Source organism: Trichoderma aggressivum, assembly GCF_033847375.1.
Source record: "Trichoderma aggressivum f. europaeum strain CBS 100526 chromosome Unknown scaffold_020, whole genome shotgun sequence".
Lineage (NCBI taxonomy): Eukaryota > Fungi > Ascomycota > Sordariomycetes > Hypocreales > Hypocreaceae > Trichoderma > Trichoderma aggressivum.
The window spans coordinates 15,456-39,135 of NW_026946386.1; the positions used below are offsets into that span (position 1 = coordinate 15,456).

The 23,680-nt window shown below is 42.7% G+C and overlaps 5 protein-coding genes across 5 annotated transcripts; 3 read left to right on the forward strand and 2 right to left on the reverse strand.

Moving 5' to 3' along the window:
- Positions 1-5,567: 5,567 nt before the first annotated feature.
- Triagg1_5546 (uncharacterized protein) lies at positions 5,568-6,533 on the forward strand (the record flags this gene model as incomplete). Its single annotated transcript, XM_062900072.1, has 4 exons — positions 5,568-5,658; positions 5,718-5,748; positions 5,807-6,199; positions 6,257-6,533. The coding sequence occupies 4 exons, from the start codon at positions 5,568-5,570 to the stop codon at positions 6,531-6,533; spliced, it is 792 nt and encodes a 263-aa protein (XP_062755346.1).
- Positions 6,534-11,667: 5,134 nt separating this feature from the next.
- Positions 11,668-12,644, reverse strand: Triagg1_5547 (uncharacterized protein; the record flags this gene model as incomplete). Its single annotated transcript, XM_062900073.1, has 2 exons — positions 11,668-11,853; positions 11,901-12,644. 2 exons carry the CDS (start codon positions 12,642-12,644, stop codon positions 11,668-11,670), a joined length of 930 nt encoding a protein of 309 aa, XP_062755347.1.
- A 965-nt stretch (positions 12,645-13,609) lies between these two features.
- Triagg1_5548 (uncharacterized protein) lies at positions 13,610-14,653 on the reverse strand (the record flags this gene model as incomplete). The annotated part of the gene is made up of 3 exons (XM_062900075.1): positions 13,610-13,888; positions 13,947-14,548; positions 14,602-14,653. 3 exons carry the CDS (start codon positions 14,651-14,653, stop codon positions 13,610-13,612), a joined length of 933 nt encoding a protein of 310 aa, XP_062755348.1.
- Positions 14,654-15,881: 1,228 nt separating this feature from the next.
- On the forward strand, positions 15,882-20,638 carry Triagg1_5549 (transcriptional regulator family: Fungal Specific TF; the record flags this gene model as incomplete). The annotated part of the gene is made up of 10 exons (XM_062900076.1): positions 15,882-16,081; positions 16,138-17,352; positions 17,411-17,848; positions 17,910-18,130; positions 18,220-18,248; positions 18,297-18,687; positions 19,003-19,313; positions 19,360-19,944; positions 20,000-20,519; positions 20,577-20,638. 10 exons carry the CDS (start codon positions 15,882-15,884, stop codon positions 20,636-20,638), a joined length of 3,972 nt encoding a protein of 1,323 aa, XP_062755349.1.
- Positions 20,639-20,976: 338 nt separating this feature from the next.
- Positions 20,977-23,561, forward strand: Triagg1_5550 (uncharacterized protein; the record flags this gene model as incomplete). The annotated part of the gene is made up of 8 exons (XM_062900077.1): positions 20,977-21,120; positions 21,173-22,027; positions 22,086-22,202; positions 22,250-22,269; positions 22,640-22,764; positions 22,843-22,903; positions 22,959-23,293; positions 23,359-23,561. The coding sequence occupies 8 exons, from the start codon at positions 20,977-20,979 to the stop codon at positions 23,559-23,561; spliced, it is 1,860 nt and encodes a 619-aa protein (XP_062755350.1).
- Positions 23,562-23,680: the final 119 nt, after the last annotated feature.

The following is a 23,680-nucleotide window of genomic DNA, read 5'->3' on the forward strand; positions in this document are numbered from 1 at the left end:
AAGCACTATTTTAATAATATTAACTTAGACTTTATTAAATTTCTTATTATTATTAAATTTCTTTAGGGTATTAGGTTTCTTATACTTTTTTTAATAATCCTTTTCCTTATAGCTTATTTTACTATAGTAATTACATTTACTTATAAATTTATAAGTATTAATAATATCTAGGTCTATAGGTCCTAGTTTTTTATTATTATATAAAGCTATATTATACTTTCTACCTTAGTTAGTATACTACTAGGAGTTTTATTTAAGTTATTAAAAGTTTTTATATTTTTCTTCTTTCTTTTCTTACTCCTTTTCCTAAAGTTAATTATTAATACTAATTACTATTTAAGTATAGTTAATAAAGTTAATAGTCTTTTTATTAACTTTATATAGTTTATCTTTAACTAAGGGTTTAAGACTTATATAATATACCTCCTTTTTACTATCCTTAGTTTAATTAACTTTAGTAAAAAGTTATATAAATATAGTTATATACTTAAAGTATTATTTTTTCTATTTTATAAAATAAAGCTTTTATTCTACTTCCTATTCCTTATTTAAAATTTTAAATAATTTCTTAAGTTAATTATAAAAGTCTTAGTAAGATTTAAAGACTTCTTAGGTTTAATCCTTTTATTTAATTAAATTATTTTTCTTAAAGTCCTATATAATAGGTTTTAACTATTTTTTAATTACTTTAGTAAGGTAGGTAATTATAAAAATTATTTTATTTTTATTATACTCTAAGGTATTTAGAAAATATCTAAAGTAAATATTAAGTTTAGTAAAAAACCTTTTTATATCCTTAGGTTTTTTATTATATAAATTAGGATACTTAGGTTAAAGAATTTTACTTTTTTTTTTTTTCTTAGCCTTAAATATAGTAATTTTATTCTTAAGAGCTAGAATTTTAACTTACTATTACTCTTAGGTAAGCTATAGTTAAGGCTAAAGGTCTTTATTAGCTATTTTAACTTTAGGTACTTTTTTAAATTTTATATTACTATTTTTATAACTTAAGGTAATACTTTTTTAATTTATTTTAATATCTAAGACTTAAAATTTAATTATTTAATATTTTTGTAATAATATTGCCTATAGTCTAAGGTAATTTTTAAATAAGAGTTATAAATATATAATAAGCTAAGCTTTTATAGGGTTAGTATAAAAGGGATTCCTAAGAAATAAACCTTATACTAAGTTTATATTAGTAAATAAACTAGGCTAGACTATAGGTAATTAATAAAAATAAAAGGGTTTATTTATATAACTAGTAGATAATATTATTTAAGTATAATTAAGTATTATTTTATATTTATAACTAGCTATTTAAACTATTCTAAATAAGTGTTATAAAATAAATATATAATATAAAGCTTACTTAAGCTTACTTAGTATAAAGTAAGCTAATTTCCTAATTAGGAAGTATCTTACTCTAGCTTACTTATTATTACATAAGCTATACTATAATTAGTCCTTTAGCCTATTATAGTTCCGTGGTGCTTACTTTATAGGCCTGCTGTTGCGATTATAAATATGTTAGTTTGTAACATAAAGGCTATAAACCTATCTCCCTACTCTCTTATATAAGAAAAGGCCTTAAAAGACTTTTAGCTAAAAAAATCTCTTTTTTAGTAATAAAATATAAGATTTTACTAAAATAATACTTTAGGGCCTTTTTAAAAAGGTTTATAATAAACTTAGTTATTTACCTATTATATAACGCTAAAGTTACCTTAATATAAGGCCTTATTATTTTCTTTTTTATACTTAATATTTTTAATATTTTTAATATAATTATATATAACTGCCTAATATATAAATTTAAAAAATAAAAATAGCCCCCTTTTTTTATAAAATAGGTTAATTTTTTTATAAGTAACTATAAAGCCCTTATTTAAAATAATTATAAAATTACTTTTTTAAAAATAAAGCTAAAGTATAAAGCCCTATAAGGATCTTTTATCTCCTTTATTATTTTTATATTTTACTTTTCCCTTAGCTTAAAACTTAATAACCCTAATACCTACTTTAAATATATAAATAATATTAATATTATAGTAGTAAAAGCTAATATTAAAAAAACTATTTAAAAGCTTTAATAAAAATTAAAAAATACTCTTAACTAAGGCAATATAAACGCAGTCTCCTTTAACCTAAATAAAATTAAACTTATATATTTTTATAAAACTAAATCTTAAATATATAATAAAAAAGTAGACTTTTAGGAAAAAACTATAGTTCCTTAGGACTTAGTTTATTAGCTAGGGATATACTTAAACTTATAGCTTTTTTTAAAAAAATATCTTAAAATTATAATAAAAAAAGCCTTTAAAGTAGCTAACTTCCTAAAGTTCCTAAATAAAATATAAAAAAAATCCCTGCTAAATATAATAATTATAATAACTAAAGCCTATATTACCCTTATGGCCTTATATAAAATAAAGGTTTTTTAGCTTAGTAAAAGTAAATAAAATATAATAAACCTAAGTAGGTAAATAAAAATAAGCTTAATAAAACTAACTATAATTTTAAAACCCCTATTTAAGGCAGTAGCTAAAGTAGTTATCCTTATATAAAAAATAATTAACCTTTTTATTATATATAAAGAATTTAGGGTCCCTTTAGTATTAGTATAAGTAGTATAAACTAAACTTTATATAGTAGCTTACTTTATAAGCCTAAATAAAAACTACTTAATTAGTAAATATATTAATAAAAAACTCCTTTTTAAAATCCCTTTTACTTACTTATAATATACTATAGCCTTAGTAAATAAAATAATTTAACTTTCCCTCTTTACTAAAAATAATAAAGCTATTAAGGTAGGCCTAAACCTTAGGGGCTTATTAAAGTCTAAGGTAATAGAAAAATACCTAAAGCTACTTAATAATCTCCCTAGATTTACCCTTCTAGCTTACTTAAATAAATTATAAAATAAATAAGGTAATATAAGCTAAAGAGTTATTATATATTATAATTTTAAAAAAACTATAATATATAGCCCCCTTACTAACGCAGAGGTTTATAATACTAAAGTAATAAATACCTTTAAAACTATAAAGTTAGCTAAGGTATATACTTTAGTAAACTTAAATATTTAAGAAATTTTATTTTTCCTAAATAATTTAGTAATAGTAAATAAAATATTAAATTTAACCTTTACCTTATCCTAAGGAGCTTATATAGGGCTATAATAAATTACTTTAAGACTACTTCTATAAGTAATTATAAAAATAACCTAGGTCCTAGGCTATAAGGATATACTAAGGAATAAAAAAGTTAACTAATTAGCAAAAAAGGGTTTAAAACTTTTTTACTACTTAAGAAACTACTTTATTATTATCTTTATTAAAAAGTAAGTAAAAAAGAGATATAAGGAAATATAAAATACTAATTAAAATAATAATTACCTAGAGTTTTATAAGGCTAGAAAGTAAGGCCTTTATAAAGCTCCCCTTATACCCCTAGAATTATATCTCTTATACTTAATTTTATATAAGCTACTAGCTAAGAGGTTTAGCTATAAAAACTTTATAAAGTATTATAAAAAATTTAAATATAATACTAAGCCTATTTATAAGTATAGTAAGTTAAGAATATAAGAATACTTTATAAAGTATTATATAGTAGCCCCCTTTTTTCTTAATATATTAAAAAGGGAGGCATACTTTAGTATTACTTATATTTAATACCTCCTTAGTAACAGAGGGTATAAGGATTTTTAGAAATTAATAAAGGATATAAGCTTATATAGCCCCCCCTTTATAAATATAAATATATAAAATAGATTAATACTCCCTTATTTCCTTTATTATATTAAAATATAGTAAATACCTAATTTAAACTTAACAGCTTCTACTATCCTAGTGCCTAGATAAAGACTTATATAACTAGCTTACTTAGTAGATATTAATAATAAAACAAAATAAATAAACTATAGCCTAGCGCTCTTTACAAAAGCTATTAGGCTGCTATAATAAAGACTTAATTTAGCTAAGGTATTTTAATTTTTTGTTTTTTAAGGGTCTTATTACAGAGACTAAATTAAAAAGCGTGGCTTAAAGCTAATAGCAATCTGCAACTTAATATATACTAGCAGGGGGCAGAGAGTCATAGTAAATGCACTACTTAACTTATTTAAAGCAGTTTTAAAAATAAGGTACATATTCAAAACTATATTAAAGGCAAAGTACTTATATATATACTTATATTAGTATATTAAGTCATGGCATTTATAGAATTATATAGTACATATGCAGGATGCATAGTATTCCCTAGAATTTAACTTCCTCTTGTTTAGAAGATAACATACAAATAAAGTAAATAAACTGCTCTGTACATTGGAATCTATATAAAGGCCCTTGCTTTACACGTGTGTAAATATATTCTCACTGAACTGATCCGCCAAACTTCTCTTCATTTAGCCAGTGTAGTAGCTGAATTATCACAATGGCCAAAAAAAACCTTTATGTCTTCCGCCTCGGTCCTAAAGGAGCCGAAGCAACAGTAAAGTATACTCGTAAGCACCTGGTCTCGTGGGAAAGAGTAACATACCTTATTTCCACTGTGAGTATTATTTCCACTCAGCCGATTTCGGGAACAGTACTGGTGATTTATCCACTTTCACGTTAGCGCTACCTACTATCTAAAGCAGAAGTGTCAAAGTTCTTTAGCTCATAACCCTTGCCGTGCTCAAATACACTCTTTCCTATATAGATGATAGCCGGAGGACTACGCAAGGGTGCCTTGAGGTGAATCTGACATGGCCACGACTCAGTGGGTTAAAAGCAATTGTTTTATTCAATATTCACTATGTAAAAGGATTTCTTGATTATTTTAATATTACTGTTATATTACTTTATTCTCTTGGGATCTCTTGGCAATTCAATTATCCAGCAACTCGCTTAGTTATATTGTGCCGGAAGCTTTGTAATTAAAGTCAAATGCACAACTGTGTCTTCTTCTTATCTAGTGATTTACTTCGTATTTTACATGTGACAACGGTATATCCTGGATCAAGAAAACCGATAGTCTGCTGTGGCTTCGATATCTGAGTAAGCGCTTAATATAATGAGAAATTTCTTATGATCTGGGGCTGCGCTTATACGCAACTAAGGAGAAAAGACAAATTATACGACCCCAATGAGTCAATTTTTGGAAATCAAATGGTCTAAGCACGACCTTTGACATAAAAACCCAACTATCTACATGTCTGTCCGTCCAAGATCTTGATTGTGGAATAGACCCACCTACGGTGAAGGTACTTCTGTGTTCATTTCGGCCAACTCCGCTTGAGAGTCGCAATACCGACTGGTTCATTACTTGCTGCAGAGCCTAGGCCATAGAGGTATATCATCTGAAGCTAATCAACAGAGGCTATTGGCAACTAGTGTAAAAACAGGGCAACATCTCGAGAGCCCTGTGTTGAATCAAATACTACAGCTTTGGGATGAATATAACTATGTTCCAAAGCCCTCAGTTCTTTTACAGAAACCTTCCCTACAGATCATCAGTCTATCACCGCAAATCAACACATTTCCAAAATCATCTCAGTCCGCATTGAGTCGATCCAAATGGCTGCCAAATTCCTTTCAATTTCTCTTCTCGCCTTTGCCAATCTGGGTTTCGCAGCCCATGAGTATAGCGATAATGACTGGGCACACAGTAAGTCCGCAGGAAGAAGCCCAGTGCGAAATAAAACCTTGCTAACATGATTCGTACAGACCATGACTTTGTTATCAAGGACCTCGCTCCGTACGCATGAGAAATTGTCAATTATATCGATAGAACAGACGTGCTGACTATGTCCTAGGATCTGGTTCTTTTCAGACGGCGCTTGCTATCCTCAAGCTGCTGCAATCAACGGCCAGCAGACAAATGGAAATGGCGCCAGCGGCTGTGGTGTCCCCGCCGGCAGCCATCTGGATTCCGGTTGTCAGTCTCCTGGTCAATGGAGGGGTGCAGGTACCCAAGGCACCTCGTTCCCGACCTACTGGACTACCACCGACTGTAATGACGGTACAAGACGTGTGTGCTACGATATCTACTTCCGCCACGATTCAGGACATGAGTCAGACTGGGAATATGCCTGTGTAGTCCTGTCTAGAGCTAGCAATGGCTTATGGTTCCGTAACGGCATTATCTTGGAAGAGGATCCGAACCAGGCTTACATCTCTTGGGGTAATCTGGAGACCTGGGATGACGGGTAAGTTCACATCTAGTCTCGATATAGGCTTCATACTGAATCAAATTGTTGTAATAGGCAATCATTCACGAACGGAGGCAAGAGAAATGGCAACCACGCCATGATTTACTCAGCCAAGTTTCATCATACTATGTTTGCTCACCAGTATACCGGACTTGGCAAGAATAACTGCGCTACAACTGTATCCGAGATGTTTCGCAACAACGATTTCTACTGGCCTGCTGCCAACAATCTTCAGCCAGGCACAAACATCCCTCGCAACTGGAATTGGGGAAAGGCTGCTTCTAACCCTCAGGCTTTGGCTAGCTCAGTCTGCGGCTACCATCCATTCTAAGATTGCAGCTGCTATATGATCATCGATGTTCCAAAAGTCATATGATCAGTCTATGACTATTTTACATTCCCTAAGACTACAACTGTCATTTCAGTATTGAGGTTATATAATTCCAATACACTTTCATTTATTTCTTATATAAAATTGTGCTGCAGTCTCATTAAAAATATAATCAGACACGTCAACGGGGACTAATGAACTTATGTAGTACTCCGTATCAGCTTACGGAGCTGTCGATATGGGACTGATATTTGGTCAAGTAAACAAGGCCAGCTGTTAATGATTTACTTGCATAGCTGGAGTATTATTGCTCTGAGCGAGTATATTAATGATCCATCCAAATCAGAACTGAATTTATAATAGCGCCAAAATATTATTCTCTGCGTCGCCAGCATTCAGATCACTGCGATTAAGCAGGAGGAAAGGTTCTCCCTTCAAAGCCTATATCTTGTAATACGCTAAGACGTGCCAAAAGTGGATCAGCAAGATTTGCTCTTCACTACCTGCCTATTGAGGCAAGCCTCATAATAAGCTAAACCACAAGCTTTTGTAAACCTAGCAGCTTTTTGACAATGAATACTACGGCAGATATATAATTCCCGTTGTCTCAACAGCGCAGCTTTTCCGTGAGGCCACTTGCTCAGTATTAGCCCAATTTATACCACTCTGGTCTAACGCCAACTTGCATCCAATTATGGCGGCCAACGAATCTGGACTAGTAGATGTTAAATAAAATTTCAGCAGTAGGCAGATCCTTTGCCCAACATAGCCACTACTCTAGTAAAAGCGCCCCTGTTTCAGTATTACAAAATAATTCCTTAGTAGAAGCTTTTCGTCAGCAAGAGAAACACCCTCTCATCGCTCTCCTACTACTTCATTCATTCTCAAGGCTTAGTCAGTCCGGCGCATGCGCAAAGTAGAGGGAACGATATTTTTACCCATAGCTTGCTATTAATGGTATTGTTCAACCGTTTAGTTGACAGTGTCTCTCCCATTGGGTAGATCTGATAACTCGGGTCGGTATCGTCCGATGCTCTCAGGCAACTGCCCAAGGCAAGGCAGGCGGGTTTTCAGACCCAGAGGACCAAAGGAAGGTGCCTTATAGGGTTACCAGCGCTTGGAAAAGATCATCCGGATGATTTAGACCTCTATGAGTAGACCCTTTGTCTTCTCCAATATGGCAGTTTATTGGAATCTCCTCTACTTGTACTTTGATAGTCGGACGGCTACAGTTTTTAACTCTAGGCTAAGAGGTAATACAATAATTGCTACTGATAAGAGTCCCAGCTGTTGGACAAGTGCAGACTAACAGATTCACACCCACTTCACTCTATATATATTTTCGGCCTTTATAAGGTTTATTTTATTCAGAATTTTCCTATCCAAACAGCTCGTTAGATAACACATTTGAAAGAGAAATGGGCGACAGTGCGCTACATATAGGGTAATCCATTAGCGACGATCTATCAACTAAGCGCCACGATTTTTTCTCAAGCTAAAGCTTTGCGCTGATAGGATTGTGCTAACCCAAAATAAGGGGTGCGCAGCGAGCCACCCAATAAAAATGAAATCCGTCAGCTGATATTGGGTAATCTTCCTGAACTTACACTTGATGTTAACGGGGACGACGACGACGCACATTGACGTTAAGTCTCTAAGTTGGGCCTTTCAATATATCCTAGCATAAGTCCTTTTATATGGAGCCGTGAACACGATTGAACTAATAATCCGCCAAGAAGCATGCGTATAAGTACCGATGGTTCGCTGCCTGCTCTTTAGTAGAAACAACAACATTCACAAAACAATCCATGCTCAGAGAGAACTTTTTACTGTTCCGTCATGAGTTCAATACCTAATATAACTCCTTTACCGGCTCCGGTCTATTTACCGCCTCCACGACGTGTTATAACTACTCATAACGCTGATGGAAAAGCCGTTTTTAGCAAAGACCTTTTGGAGAACCCTCCGCGAGTTGACATCCCCGACATGAACTTTTATTTATGTTACACCTTGAACCAAGCGCCAGGTATCTTACAAGACGATCAAGACCTAAAAGAGTACCAAGATCGACTTCCACATAATGTGGGTCTCAGCATTCCTGGCGGGACTCTGCTCCGAGTTGTCGATTTTTTACCTGGAGAGTCGGAAGGACCAATACACAGAACGAAAACTATTGATTTTGGAGTTGTTATTGAAGGAGAATTGCAATTAAACCTGGATAGTGGAGAGAGTACTCTATTAAAACGAGGAGATATCCTCATTCAGCGAGGGACAATTCATTCATGGAAGAACACCAGCACTACCGAGGTTGCTCGGGGATTCTTTGTGTTGGTGGACGCGGATTTGCCCACGGTGAACGGCGCGAAGCTAGCGGAGGAAGTGCCCATCGAGGAACTGAAAAGTGTATAGCAACAAGCGAAGCTTTTAAATTGTATCTGGTGAACAAAGGTACGGGTTGCCAGTGAATCATGGTAATACCTTAATCTTGAGGATATTTCTATATCCACAGTTGAATACATCGTACTTTGGTCTCTAATTATTGCTGTTTAACAAGTCTCATTGTTATAACTCAAATGGAAGTAGCCATATTAGATACGAGTTTCAGTAGTGTTAATGTGGTCGTTGTTTAAGAGAGGGTTGGGATGTCAATCTCTCATTGATGACCCTGATTTGCAAACACGTATTTTTCACGAATAAACGGTTAAACTTCAATTCAGCCACCATCTTGAGACCTTATTTAGAATGTTCATAGCAGTTTGCGCCACCTCCCCACTTGCGTAATGTATAACAGCTGCACTGCCTTTCCGAATCCCATTTTAGCATCATCAAAATCTGTTTGGCATCCCATGGCCCTTCTCTTTGCTTTGTTTCTTGCAAAATCTTCATTGCCCTTTTCTTGTCCTGGGGTTGGATGCTATATACATACACCCAATACATTGGACCAACTATGGAAGTTTCAAGGCTTACATCCGGCGGCGGCCAGCCTAAAGAAGTGTGCACAGTGTGCATCTCCTCACCATATGCAAGCATCTTACTTAGAATCTCGTTTTGAAAGCTCGATGAATGCGCCACAACAGCATGTTCTTCGGGGGGTACTGGCATGAGCTCAATTACAGCCAAGATGGACGCAGTATGAAGCATATCCATGCAAAGGCTGTAATACTCCCAAGTTCCTTTCCTAGGAGCAGCTGGACTGGACATATATGCTTGCAGGCTTAAATCAATAAGGTGACCTCGTTGCCGAAGCCAAGATAATTCTTGATGAGCATGACTTTCTATCCAGAATGTGGGTTGGTGTTTGAAACCTTGCCACTGCCAATCGCGAGACATGACCTCGCTGGCTAATTGAACCCTTGCTTCGTGGCCTTCTGCAATGTTTCTGATGGCCTTGGGTTGAGTGGCGGTGGAATTGGCCGAGTGCTTCCCATACAGCTTGGTTCCCAATATCATCGGGACCTCCGATGAAAAGCAATGCATGCATAGCTCACAGTTCCGAAATTGTAAGACGATTCCCCATAAGTCCTGGCTAGATAAAATCGCGTTCTTTCCCTTTTGACGATACGTAGCCGAGGTGCAGTTACGTAGAGTCTCAAGGTCGACCGATGATTCAATGATTTGTATTCCGTTTTTGAGATGCTCAATGGCTGCTGCGTGGTTCAAGCGAAGGCTTTCCAGATAGATATACGCGAGGCAACAGATTAGAACGATAGCGGTATCATGAACGTAGCGCTTCTGTGAAATATCCTGCCGCAAGACAGAGATAGATCTATTGTATTGTTGGAGTATGAATATTTCAATCCTCTCTTTTGTGGCTCGTGGTATTGAGGCGATATCGGCCACCTTGTATAAATGGTAAGCGGCGCCAACTGCCACAACCGCGTGGCGTACTGCCTCATATTCATGGCTGAGCTGCGGCGCGAGTCGGGTCCAGAAAGATGTAACGCAACATATGTGTAAAGCTACACCCGCTTCTGTTGCACGTCTGCAGGTATGAAAGAAGTTTTTCTCTGTTTCAGTTCCTAATATGCCGTTCACTAACGTTGACGGTATAGCCAAATCATTAGAAGCTCTTGCTAAACTTTTTCGCTGAGCGCTGCCGGATGGATTGACGACTCGAACTGTTAAATCATATCCATCGCAGATCCTGCCCGTAGACAGACACCTGTTGCAGCTTTGCTTTCCTTCATCGCACTTGACGCGTCGTATTCTATCATCCGGTTAGCGTGGCGAGAACGTCTTTCTTGATCGAAACTTACCGACTACCAACTGAATTAGCAACCAACACAACAACAGGGAATGACTCACGTGGGTACTTACCACGTAATACATCCGGTTCTTACTTTGGTTCTCACAGCTCTTCTTGGTTTGGTCTTTCCCGGCAGATCCTCTAACTGCACCATTTTATCCGCAACCTACCAGGTACCTAGCATGAGACCCGTCAAGCTTTGAAGGGTAGGCAACACTCTACCCGTTTGCCCCCTGTTCAAGGGTAACGCGACAACCGTAGTAGGAGAGTTGGCGATTTGGTCACTTTAGTATCTGCGAGGCGCCTATAACACTCACAAGGCCGCAAGCTGGATGGGGAAGGCGAATGCACCACTTACGCAGAGTGTTGCTTGATTGCTTCAAGTTTATTCTAGACGAAGGCAAACCGAGAGCTGGCTATATGGCATGCTCCGCGGCTTCCACAATCTTACACTACTTTATGACTAAGGCAAGGTAAGCAATAGAACTTGTGTGGCGCTATCATGTAGCTAGCATCAGCTTGAGGGGGGCAATTTCTTATTGGTCAGCTCGCTCGTATAACCAATTTTGGAGCCTTGGCATGATTAGCGACGGAATCCTCGAGATTGGTGCTCCGTAGTGTTAGAATCATGACACTATGATGTCACAGTAATATTGTAAATGTACCAATTACAGTCAATACATTGCCTCTTAACATGCACTGCAGTAATTACAACGAGGCCTTCCTCAGGTAGAAGTATATAATTCCATTGTCTACTGTACTTTGTCATGACTGATCAGATTCACCTTGGTATATATAGCCACGTGTATATTCTCGAACAAGCATTGTAGATAAAAATCTACTCTGATGCCACGAGAACTCAGTTCAATGACAAGATTCACGTGCCATTCAATGCAACACTTGGTTCTTCAGCCTTGGGAACAATGCTAGAGCATTTTCGCGATTCACCTGGGCGGCCAGGGCTGGCTCTTGGAATCGGTACGCATCCTGTCGAGATGTGTGGAAGTCAATAATGTCGTTATTTGCGTACGGAGTATCGCTGCCGTATAGTATATGGCCGGGCTTGGCAAACTTCTCCAGGATACACAGTACGTTTTCAGTCCCGTCGCATGACCATTTACATGGATTTCGTGAGTGATGTTAGCTTGCTGGTCGAGACGGATGAACTTTTCTAGGCCCAAGCAGCTCAGCCACATGCCTCCCTCGCCATCCATACATACACCGTCGATCCCGATAAGGCCGTGGGAGGTGTTACCGACCTCACCGGTCGGTGAGATTGTGGCGGGGGACCACACCTTTTGGCGGTTGGAGATCTCGCCACCAGCACCAATGTCCCACTTGAGTAGGCCATATCCAAAAGTCTCAGCGCAATATAACGCCTTGCCATCGGGGCTGATAAATAAGGCATTGGGAAAGATGATGTTCTCCTCAGCGACTTTGACCGAGCCGTCTGTCTCGATGACGAGAAGGCGGCCCGGCCGCGGCTGTTCGCCGTGTAAGACCCGTGCTCCTGTGTCATCCAAGTAGACACGGCCAGTGCTGTCGATTGCCATGTCGCCGCAATAACCAGTCATAACGCCAGACATGTCGGCGTACAGTGTATCTTTACCGGAGGCATCTCGACGGTATAGCTTTGCATCAAACATAGAAGACCAGATGAGCGAGCCGTCGGAGGCGAAGCACATGCCGTTGGGCTGGTTCTTTACCTGATGGAGGGCCTTCTTCTCACCCGAAGAAGGGTTTATGGTGTAGATGATGCGTCCAGTCATATCACTGATGTAGAGGAGGCCGTTGTAATAGCGAGGGGACTCGCCAAACAGGAGCCCATCGGCGAGTTGTGTGTGCATTAGCTCTTTGGGTTCCATCTCTGTGGTGGTATGATGAATATGATGCGATTGAGAATAGTATCTGAAGCTTGGTAGCTGATTTGCCACAGCAGGGAGGACAGCATGCCGTATTTTATGCATGTCTAGATGGCGGAACTCTAGATCTCCCCCGCAATGCCAACCTCTTCGATCAGCCCCCCCGGATAAGATGCCTACATGCTAATCAATATCCTCTACTTCGCCGCTAGCGGATCACAACCGCCTCGTACGAAGAATCGGGGAGGTAGGTATGAACCCCTAAGCACTCACTAAGAACAGAATAATTTGCCGAAGTAGTCGTACTAATGTCTGTGCTTTTTTTTTTTAACTTGTAATCGACAGAATGAATTTACTGCGACTGTGGGGAGGGGTAAGTATGCTGTCCCCAACCTGTCACCAGTCAATAGTGACCAGCTATCTTGAGATGTGTTCGGATGGGTGTTCGGTTCGAATGGAAAGGGGGTTTTTCGTTCAGTCGCGCTAGCCATCGCATAGTGGAATTCTTGAAGCCATTCTCCATGGAAGCTTGCGGAGTTGCTTCCGTGGCATTTTTCAAATTCAAAGCGCCCACCTCGGGGATCCGTACTCTTTTGTCAGCAATTGTCTAGCTTAACCCTAAGCAAAGATTAGGCCAGCCCTGCATTATGACAGTTGCTATCCATTATATACACCTGTTGAAATGTATGTCAATTGGCCTTAGTCTATTACTATGGCCGCCTACTTATGCCTGTGACCTAGACCGCCCCCTGTTGATCAAGTACCGCTACTTCTACTAAGTCGGTGCCCCTATTCTCAACAACACCCATCCGTCCTGTCTACATCACTATCATTGCTTATGGTCAGGACACTGGTGAAATTTTAAAAAATGTAACTAACATAAACACATGTAATACTCAGGGCTTTGCAAACTGGTGGGAAACAAAAGCAAGCCTCATAGAGGGGCTAGATATCTGAGTTGAATCTGCCTAAACCAGCAGCCCTCCTTCGGTGATTTCCTTTTCCCATTGTCTCGCCACTACGGCCTCATACTCTGATATACCTCCGTCTTCGATGTCTGGCGGAGGAGCGTTAAACGCGGGAACTACCCGTGTACCTCTGGCTGTTGCCTCAAATATCGTCCCATCGCCGTATTGTGGATTCTCCAGCAGTTCTAACATAGCGTCAGCAATATCCTCTGGGCTGGCCGCGATTTCGTCTGCACTAATCATATTGCGTTTATCGGGATCATCGCTCCATAACGGTGTCTAGACAAGAACATACTGTCAGCAGAAGCCCCTGGTTCTTCAACTGGTATAAGTATACATTAACGGCACCCGGTGCAATAGCCGCCGTGCGAATTCCGACCGTGTCTCGCAGACGGCCGAGGCTGCGCACAAAGCCGTGCACGCCGTGCTTGCTAGCAAAGTATAATGGTGATCCGATACCATGCACGTATCCAGCCATGCTACCAACAATGAGCAGCGAGCCCGTAATACGACGTGAGGTCCAGTGGGCGATAGCAAGCTGACTGAGCCGGATTGGATGCGTCAGGTTAATGTCTAGCACAGCGTAGTGACCTGGGTCGCCGTCTGCGTTATCTCGTGAAGGACTATTTGGATTTGTCGGTGATTTTGGAGGGTTCCAGAAAGAACTCCATTTAGGCTCAAAAATACCAGCACCAGGAACAACAATGTCAATTTGTGGAAAGGCCGCCTCAGCCGCTCGAGTCAATGCCAACAACTGCGGCCATGATGTGACGTCCGTCTTCTTGAAGAGAGCGACAGGCCTGCTAGCAGATGGCGGTGTTGAAGGATTGTGCGGATACTGTATCAGAAGCTCCTGGGCGTCTGGCCGTAGGCTTATATCACCAACTAGAACGGAGCACCCGCGCGAGAGGAGCTTCTTCGCAAACGCGAGATTGATGCCTAATAATAGTAGTCAGTCTAGGGCCGTCTAACACAATGGCAGGTAGTTGCACCTGAGCCGCCGCCAGTGATAATAGCATATCTGCCTGCTACAGAGAGCGCCATGATCTTACGCAAGGGCACAATCTCCGATAGGCCAGTCTTTCAGATTGGCAACCCTTTCCGGCTCTCTATGTAAATTTGAGAGACGTATTTATGTGCTTGAGTTTCTGAAACTGGTGCCTTGCACTAAATAATAAACACAGACGCCCTTGAACTTGAATGGCTTGTTGAGTGAAAGCCTCCAAGCCGTTTGGATGAGATATCGCGATAATAGGTCAATATTGAACACATCCCCAAGCGTCAACAGCTCGCACCGGATGTGCTTCCGGAGGTGAGGCCGGATGCGTTTCCGCTAGCGTCGACCTAGTTCCAATAATACGAGACGAATTGGTCCCCATCATACTAAACCACTCTTTTCACGAAACATATTTGAAAGCTTCCTATTGATCATCGTTACAATAAAAGACTACTAATTCTCGGCTCACCGGATGTGGCCATGATTGCATGTACCACATATCATATTTGTGTTTGTCCAAGGTCTTGAACACGCGAGATCCGAAAGTCTCTCGGGCCCTGTCCATGCAAGGCGTTTGCAAGAAAAGAGGGAATCGAGACACGATCAGCATACAGAAACAGATAATCTGCACATATCCACCAGACTAGACTTATCCGGAATGGTGATCGTATTCCCCAAGTTCCCCTCATGTGCGCGTAGATACTTATTTTACCTGTTTCAACGAATTTTTTCACCATGCTGAGGCCAGCTTGCTGTGAAATTTTGATGAAAAAGAAAGTAAGTTCCAAATAAGTTTCAAATATTTGTCATTGGGTGATTCGTCCCATGGAGCCCCAGGATGAGACATTTTACAAACTCGGGTTGAGATAAATACTGTAATACTTCTTCGTTTAAAAAATGAAAGGTAAGGGGGCAACTAATGCCCCCCCCTTAGATTAGGGCCTTCAGAATCACCTCAACTGGCATACCCATAGTTGTCTAGCAGCATCTTATCCACCAGTGGCTGCCCCATGGGGAATTTTCAACTGCACATGTTTAGTCTTGGGGAATATGCGGAGAAAGCGGAGTGCAGCCTGGCGCCACCGTCGGTTCCGGTGTGTAACCCACGGTGTGTAACCAAGTGCCATACCTCAAATCATTTAAGCAGGGTGCTAGAGGCCACATGAAATCAGATCTTGTATCTGAATTATCGCACGGCAAACTCATTTACCCAGACTTCAACTTGTTCCCGTGCCGTCTAGCAGATGCCATAGCGGCAAGCCGACGGTGTCACAAATGTCGCCGAGATCTACGGCCGGGTCTCCCGAACCAGGAGGCACTCGTAAACGGCGCCGCACTCCGTTGGCATGTGATGAATGCCGCGATAGGAAGCGCAAGTGTGACGGCGCGAAGCCTGTATGCGGCGCATGCCGTCGACGAAGCATCACGAGTTGTGTCTGGAACGAGGAGAGGATCAGCAAGGTGTGGACCAATAGGTAGTGTTTTCAACCCTGTAAATCCGATGTCAGAACCCTTTCTGACAATTTCACAGTTATGTTGAGGGTCTCAGGGCTCGAATACGAGAGCTTGAGTCGTCACAGAATCATCCATCGGGCCAATCTGTTCATAGACTTCTGTTACCAGAGTTGTCACCGCCGGAACCCGCCAATGCCAGCCCGGAGATGGAGATGCCCCAGCCAATGGCGCAGCTAACAAGCCCACCAGCTGAACAGACTACAGAGAACCTGCCGCCCTACTATACCAACGTACAGGTTGAATACGGACCTGTCGTAAATAATAGCTTTCCTGATTCGCCGAAGGCATTGTCGCATTCATTATTGTGCAGCAAGCCCTCTCCAGCCTACCAGGACCCAGATCCAGATCCGGATCCTGACGCCGACTCAATTAGCGACGGCACTGATGTTAACGCAATGGGTGTCATAGCTCCCTTGAATAGCATCAGTGGTAGGCGAAACCGGAGACCTTCTGAGTATTTTGGTCCCTCCAGCACTGCAAGTCTGGTAGACAGAGCAAGGAATGCTATGGGCCAACAGTGCCGTAAACACTGGTCTGTATTGAATGATAGGCCGTGCTCCCAATGCCAACATGAACTGGTCTCTGTCATGAGCCCGTCTTGTGCTTCATCTGGGCGCTCCCACTCACTCAAGACGGACAGTGCGGTATTTGGCATGACGGTCCCTCCACGCGACGAAGCCAACGATCTTGTGGAAAATTACTGGCGTTGGACACACTCACTCTATCCATCTATCCATCGGCCGTCGTTCGAGGAACGCTACCGTATGGTCTGGTACCCTCAGACTGGGCCACGCTGTCTTGGCATAGAGGCCCATACCATCACGCGGGCGGGCCTTTATACCTCTATGGGTGACCGTCTATTCTACTGCATGCTCAACAGCGTGTTTGCTTTAGGTGCCCTCTTCAGCCCTAGGATGGGCCACAAAGACCGGGATCAATTGAGCCGCAGCTTCTTTGAGCGCGCTAAGAAGCTCATGGATCTAGACATGCTCGCTGCAGGTAGTTTGGCTCTCGTACAGACATTGCTGCTCATGGGCCAGTACCTACAGAGCACTGAGATGTCGAGCACTTGTTGGAACATCGTCGGGCTTGCGGTACGTGTCGCCCAGAACATTGGGCTACACCATGATCCCAAAAACTGCAACCAGGGCTGCTGCCCAGCACAGGCTCTTGACCAAGCGGAGACAGAGATGAGAAGACGGGCATGGGCGGGTTGTGTGTTGCTGGATCGGTGAGTTCTTATTTGCCACATTCTCTCTGCATTTGGTTGGTGACTTACTGCGTGTCAGGGTCCTCTGCTTGACGTACGGGCGGCCCTTGATAGTCCACGCGGCCATGTCGCAGGGCCAGCTCGTCCTTCCACTAGCGATAGATGATGAATATCTAACACGGCTTCCGGATGCTCCAGGATCGCAGCCAGATGAAATACCGAGCCTGACAGAATGTTATACTCAGACGGTCCAACTGCAAGAAATCCTAGGCGAGGTCCTAACCACGTTGTACCATTCGGATCCCAACCCAAGCCCGGGACCTTCGCTCAGCAGTGGGGCAAAAAATGTCGATTTCCACAAGCTTTTCACCGTTGATAGTCTACTCACAGCATGGCATAGAAGACTGCCATCACATCTTCAAGCCAGTCAGTATAAGAATAGCGGAGAGCCCCCCACGCTTAACCTATCAAATAGAGAGGTGGTGTACCGTAGGCAGGCGACAGTTCTGGAGGTTAGGTATGTTAACCTGTCCCTCAAACGTATGGCACGACAAGACAGCACTAATAAGCGTGAAAAGATATCTGCACGTTCGTTTAATGATGCTCCGGCCGGTTTTGTCAGGCCTCTGTGATCCAGCATCTCAATCAAGTGAATTAAGCACGGGTTCGATGCAAGATGAAATGGTGATCAAGGCAGCCGACCAATGCGTGTCTGGAGCACAGGAATTATTACAGCTCATTGAGGAGAATATGTATTTTAAGACGGACCTCCTTGCTCCACCGTGGTACACGGTCTTCTGTATGTCACCTCTGGCAATCCGAGGGTCAAAAGTCGTGCTCATGTCCCTTCACAGATATACATAGCTGCGCCATGGTTTTTCTCATCAGTCTTCTATGCTCTCCAAAGCATATCCAATGTATGGATGACGCCTCACTTCTCGACGGACTGAGCCGCTGTTTCACAGCTCTCAAACGGTACCAGAGTCGAAGCCGTGCGGCGGGACGTTGCCGCAAATTTCTCATCTCGGTGCAGCAAGAAGTCTTTCACTACCGAAATCGAACCGGTTTGTCTCCCTTTAAATCCAAATATGCAGGTCACCAGGGTAACAAATATGGATGCAGGAATGATGAACGATTTAGGTGCCCTCGAAACCCCGGACACCGTAGCCGTGCCGAGCCGTGAAAATGGCTATGTGCGACCAGACCTTTCTACCTGGAACGAAGATCCAAGCCAACTGTCTCGTTCGGACATTGTACAGGAAGATAGACGCTTTGATCAGCACGTTTGGATGTATAATACGCCTGATATTGCGTGGCTAACACAAGGATTGTATTACGAAGAGCAGGCAGAAAACGGTTTATAAGAACTACCTGCATAGAATTTACAATATTACCGATAATATAAAATATTTATAAATATACCAGAGTATGCTATGTATCGGCTTATTCCTTGGCTCGCATTCGGACAACCATGTCTCCCCGCCGGCCTCGAGCCAATGCGGCGTAGTAGCCGTAACGGATCATAGCCCACAAAGGCCGGATAGGCATCCGGTCCATAGCAACATTGTCCGGATAATAGGGTCAAAAAGAACCCTATGCCCATGAAATGTGCGAGCCTCTCCGCGGTCTGAAAGCTAGCTTCATTGCAAGGAAATACTGTACCAATACTAGAAAAGATCATGTCATTGCTCGAGAGCGGAACGGTTCCTCTGTGGATCGGCAACGAGGCTGTCTTGTCGAGCATTACGTTCCCAGTAACCAACAGTGACACTGGTAAGTCCCTGACGGCACACGGCGCTACACTGGAGATTGTTCAGAATGCAATAGACAGTAGCTACCAGGCCTTTAACATCTGGAAACGGAGTAGCCCATGGCGGCGGCGGGAGATGTTCACCAAGGCGGCGAATCTGCTACAAGAGCGTAAAGATGAAGCGGCAGCTATCTTGCGGGCAAGTAAAATCATCGTGACAGATGCCCGACGTGTCCATATATATGACTCTAATTTGTTTTATTTCGTGCTTGCTGCAGGTCGAGACGCCAATTGACGATTTTATGGTCCATCAAATTAATATTCAGACCAGTATCGACCTCTTGGAAGAACTAGCGGGCCAGATCATGCACACCACGGATGCTGTCGTCCAGCCCAGTAAGCAATCAGATGATATGCTGGCCATGGTCTTCCGAGAACCTCTGGGTGTTCAGGTCGGCATCGCACCCTGGAACGCGTCATTATTTCTCGGTATGCGGGCAGTGGCAACGCCCATCGCTTGCGGCAACACAACAATTCTCAAGGCTTCGGAGAAGACCCCAATGGTTCATCACTTCATCGGCAGGCTTTTTCACGACGCAGGCTTCCCGGCGGGTGTGCTCAACGTCATACAGCACTCGCAGGAAGACGCCGCATCGATTGTGAACGCCCTCGTCTCGGACAGCCGTGTACGAAAGATCAATTTCACAGGCAGCACAGCTGTGGGCAAGATTATAGCAGCCAACGCTGCGAAGCACTGTAAACCAGTTCTGCTTGAACTGGGCGGTAAGTCTGCACAGCTCGTGCTCACAGATGCCGACCTCGATAAGGCAGCACAGGCAGCCGCCATTGGAGCTTTCACACACGTACGTCGGCTCATATCCTGTTCTCACGCCAGACAAGACTAATATACGTACGCAGCATGGGCAGGTATGCATGTCGACGGAGCGGATCCTTGTAAGTAAAAGTGTCCTCGACAAGTTCTCGGAGAAGCTCGCCGCAAGTTCGATGCGGTTGGGTAAGAACGTTTGTCATGGGGCTTCAGTGGACAAGATTGCAGCACTTCTAGAGGATGCCTGGGCAAAGGGAGCAAGAATTCTGGGTGGCGGAGAGGGTGCGCACCAAGATGGCTCGTTCTTGACGCCTCGGATCCTCGTCAATGTGACTAGGGAAATGAAGATCTGGCATACTGAAACATTCGCCCCAGTCGCCCTGCTCATACCTTTCAGCACAATCGACGAAGCCGTGGCATTGGCCAATGACACGACATACGGCTTATCGGCGAGCATCTACACGGCCAACATCCCACTGGCTATTGAGATTGGGCGGCGTCTCGAGAGCGGTTCAGTTCACATCAACTCTATGACGATCCATGACGAGGCGCATATGCCTCACGGAGGCGTCAAGGACAGCGGTTGGGGCCGATTTGGGGTGCCTTGGGGTAAACATATTCTTGGTTGTTACGGACCATCTTTGGAGCCACGCTAACTGAAGCCAGGATTTGCCGAGTTTACACAACTAAAAACAATCACCATCACAGATCTTCATCTGGCAGGCTAAGAGGAAATTTTGCGAACTGTAGCTAGCTTAAAATGCGACTGAGTATAAGCCTTACATTAAACGTGCATTGTAGTACTCGTCGTATCTGGACACTTATCCTTTCCAGGAATCCAAGATGCACATTCTAACCGGTCAAACATTTGGATATTTTTATCATATCCCTCTCAATGTTGGTCGGTTGGTCCCAATTGAGTGGAGCGGCGGAAGTGTTTCCGGCCCAGCACCTTGACTCGCCTAGTATATAGCATGCTTCTGCTCCCTAAACCAATGCTTTTCCAGTTGACTAATTACCTTTTGCTTTTTTTCCCCTTGCAGTTGAAATCATTTCTATTTTGAAAATGGAAGGTCCGAGCAACATCCGCACGAAAGCCTACGTTGTACTGGGCAAAGGCAATCCGTTTACTCTCTGTGATGTAGTCTTGGACGAGGTACAACCAAACGAGGTTCTAGTGGAGATCTGTTACACAGGCATATGCCATACCGTATGTGCTTCTGCTATTCTCGTGGTATTGCCATTCTGTTGACCTCGTGTAGGATGTCATTGTCCAGCATGGTGGCATGCCATTGGGAGGCTACCCGGCTGTGCTCGGGCACGAGGGAGCAGGCGTTGTGAGGTGGACAGGCTCCGCAGTCAAAGATAAATCTTTGAAGCCAGGAGACAGTGTACTGCTTTCATTCCACTCCTGTCGCCAATGTAGGTTCTGTCTCGAAGGCCGGTGTGGCACATGTCCACACATGACGGAGACCAACTTTGTCCGCCTTGCCCGTCGAGACGCTGGAGCAAAATCACCGATATCACTCCTAGACGGCACAAAGGTTCATGGCCAGTTCTTTGGGCAGTCCTCTATGAGCAAGCTGGCTGTCGTCACAGAGGCGAGCGTAGTCAAGGTTGATGCGAAGCCAGAAGAGCTCCGCACATTACCTCCATTGGGGTGTGGCTACCTGACAGGTGCTGGAACTGTATTCAACGTGGTCAAACCCCGGGTTCAAGACTCTGTAGCCGTCGTGGGCATGGGAGCCGTTGGGATAGCGGCGATGCTAGCTGCAAAGTCCCTCGGGGTGCGACAAGTCATTGCTATCGATGTCGTTGAAGCCAAGTTGAAGTTGGCATCCTCTCTGGGGGCGACACATATTGTCAACTCGGCATTAGAGTCAAATTTACAGGCCGCGCTTCATACCCTTATCCCGGGTGGTCCAGACAAGATCATAGACACAACCGGTCTGGTTGGGGTGCTCGAAGCCTCAGTGAAAGCCCTTGCTCATGGTGGCACACTAGCTCTAGTGGGAGTTCCGGCTCCAACTACAACCTTGCAAATCAATGCCCTGGATTTGCTGCTGTCGTGTAAACGAGTGATTGGTGTCATTGAAGGAGCCGCTGATCCGCATATTGTATTGAGTCTCTTCCCCATACTAGTATATTTAGGCTTGCTAACTCTTCGATTTGCAGCTAATTCCTAAGCTTCTAGAGCTCTACCGGGATGGAAAATTCCCCGTCGACTGCTTGGCAAGGATCTATGCCCCGGAGCAACTTGATGAGGCGATCAGGGACTTGGAATCGGGACTCGTAAGTGCTACAACTTAGCATGGGTTCAAACTACTGATGAACATTAGATTGTGAAGCCAATCTTGTCGTGGGATGATCTTAACTGAAGATGATGATCTGGCTACCGCTAACTCGAATTTTATTTTACAAAAAAGTAAGTCTAAGGAAGAACGAAATACACGCCTTTTTCATAAATCCCCCAACTCCAAGACACTTATTATATGTTGAAAACCTTGAAGAATAATTCCATTGATTGTATACATGATTGTCTGTACCGGGCTAGAACTACACGGGAAGACATGCGGATATGCAGCCGGAGGTTGACCCACAGGCGGCATGCCTTCCGTCTATATATACTTAAAGTCTCGGCGACATAAAGTACTTTTTAATAGATTAATGTGAACAGTATTTACGTATATTGTAATTTTAATCATGGCTTCTGCTATTTCTCGTGCTAGGCTGCTGGCAGACAAAGTGTCTGTAATTACGGGAGCCTCCTCTGGCTTAGGGCAATCCATGGCATTGGAGTTTGCCAAGCAGGGCGCTACTGTCGTCTGTGCCGACCAAACACCTGGCTCCAACGGTAACAAACATCAGCCCACACATGAAATAATATGTAATCAAGGGGGTAGGGCAGTCTTTATATCGACAAATGTTGCAGATGAGAATGACATGCTGAAGCTCATCCGGGATTCAACAAGTCAATTTGGACGAATCGACATGTAGGTTCTACAACATATAGTCGAGTCATTATTGTTAGAAGCTGATAGTGTGTAGAATGGTTAACAATGCTGGCATTGCCCCGGAGGCCTCTGAGCCGCGACCCATCTGGGGAACGTCACTGCAAACGTTTGAACGAACTTGGGGGGTCAACATGCGCGGTGTCTTTCTTGGTTGCAAATATGCTGGTATTCAGATGATGAGCCAGGAGAGAAATCGCGGAGACAGTAGGGCTGGCACTATTATCAACATCGGATCAATACTCGGCGTGTTGGGGAAAGCAGGCACGCCTGCATATTCCGCCACCAAGGGGGCCGTAATCGCCTTTACACGAGCAGTAGCTATGGACTATGCCCCGCACGGTATCCATTGCAACTCAATTCTCCCAGGATGTAGGTCTATGTATGGCTATCACAGAAGCTTATAGTATCAACGCTGACCCAACGTAACCCCTTAGTCACGCGAACCGCGATGATCTCAGCAATGACGGACAATATCGAAATCGAGCGAGAAATGACACAACGACACCCTCTCAAGCGACTTGGAGAACCACAGGATATCGCAAGTGCTGCTGTTTTTCTGGCTAGCAGCATGTCAGATGGGATCACTAGCTTGAACTTGTCTTTGGATGGTGGATTACATGGTCAACTAAGCGTGTGAACCTTGATATCCTTGGATGGCAATTATAACACTTGGAGTACCATCTAAAGATTCGAAAATTCAGCCAGTTCATATTGTTCAAGTAATTTTTAAGTTCTTCCATAATTAGACGGCTATAT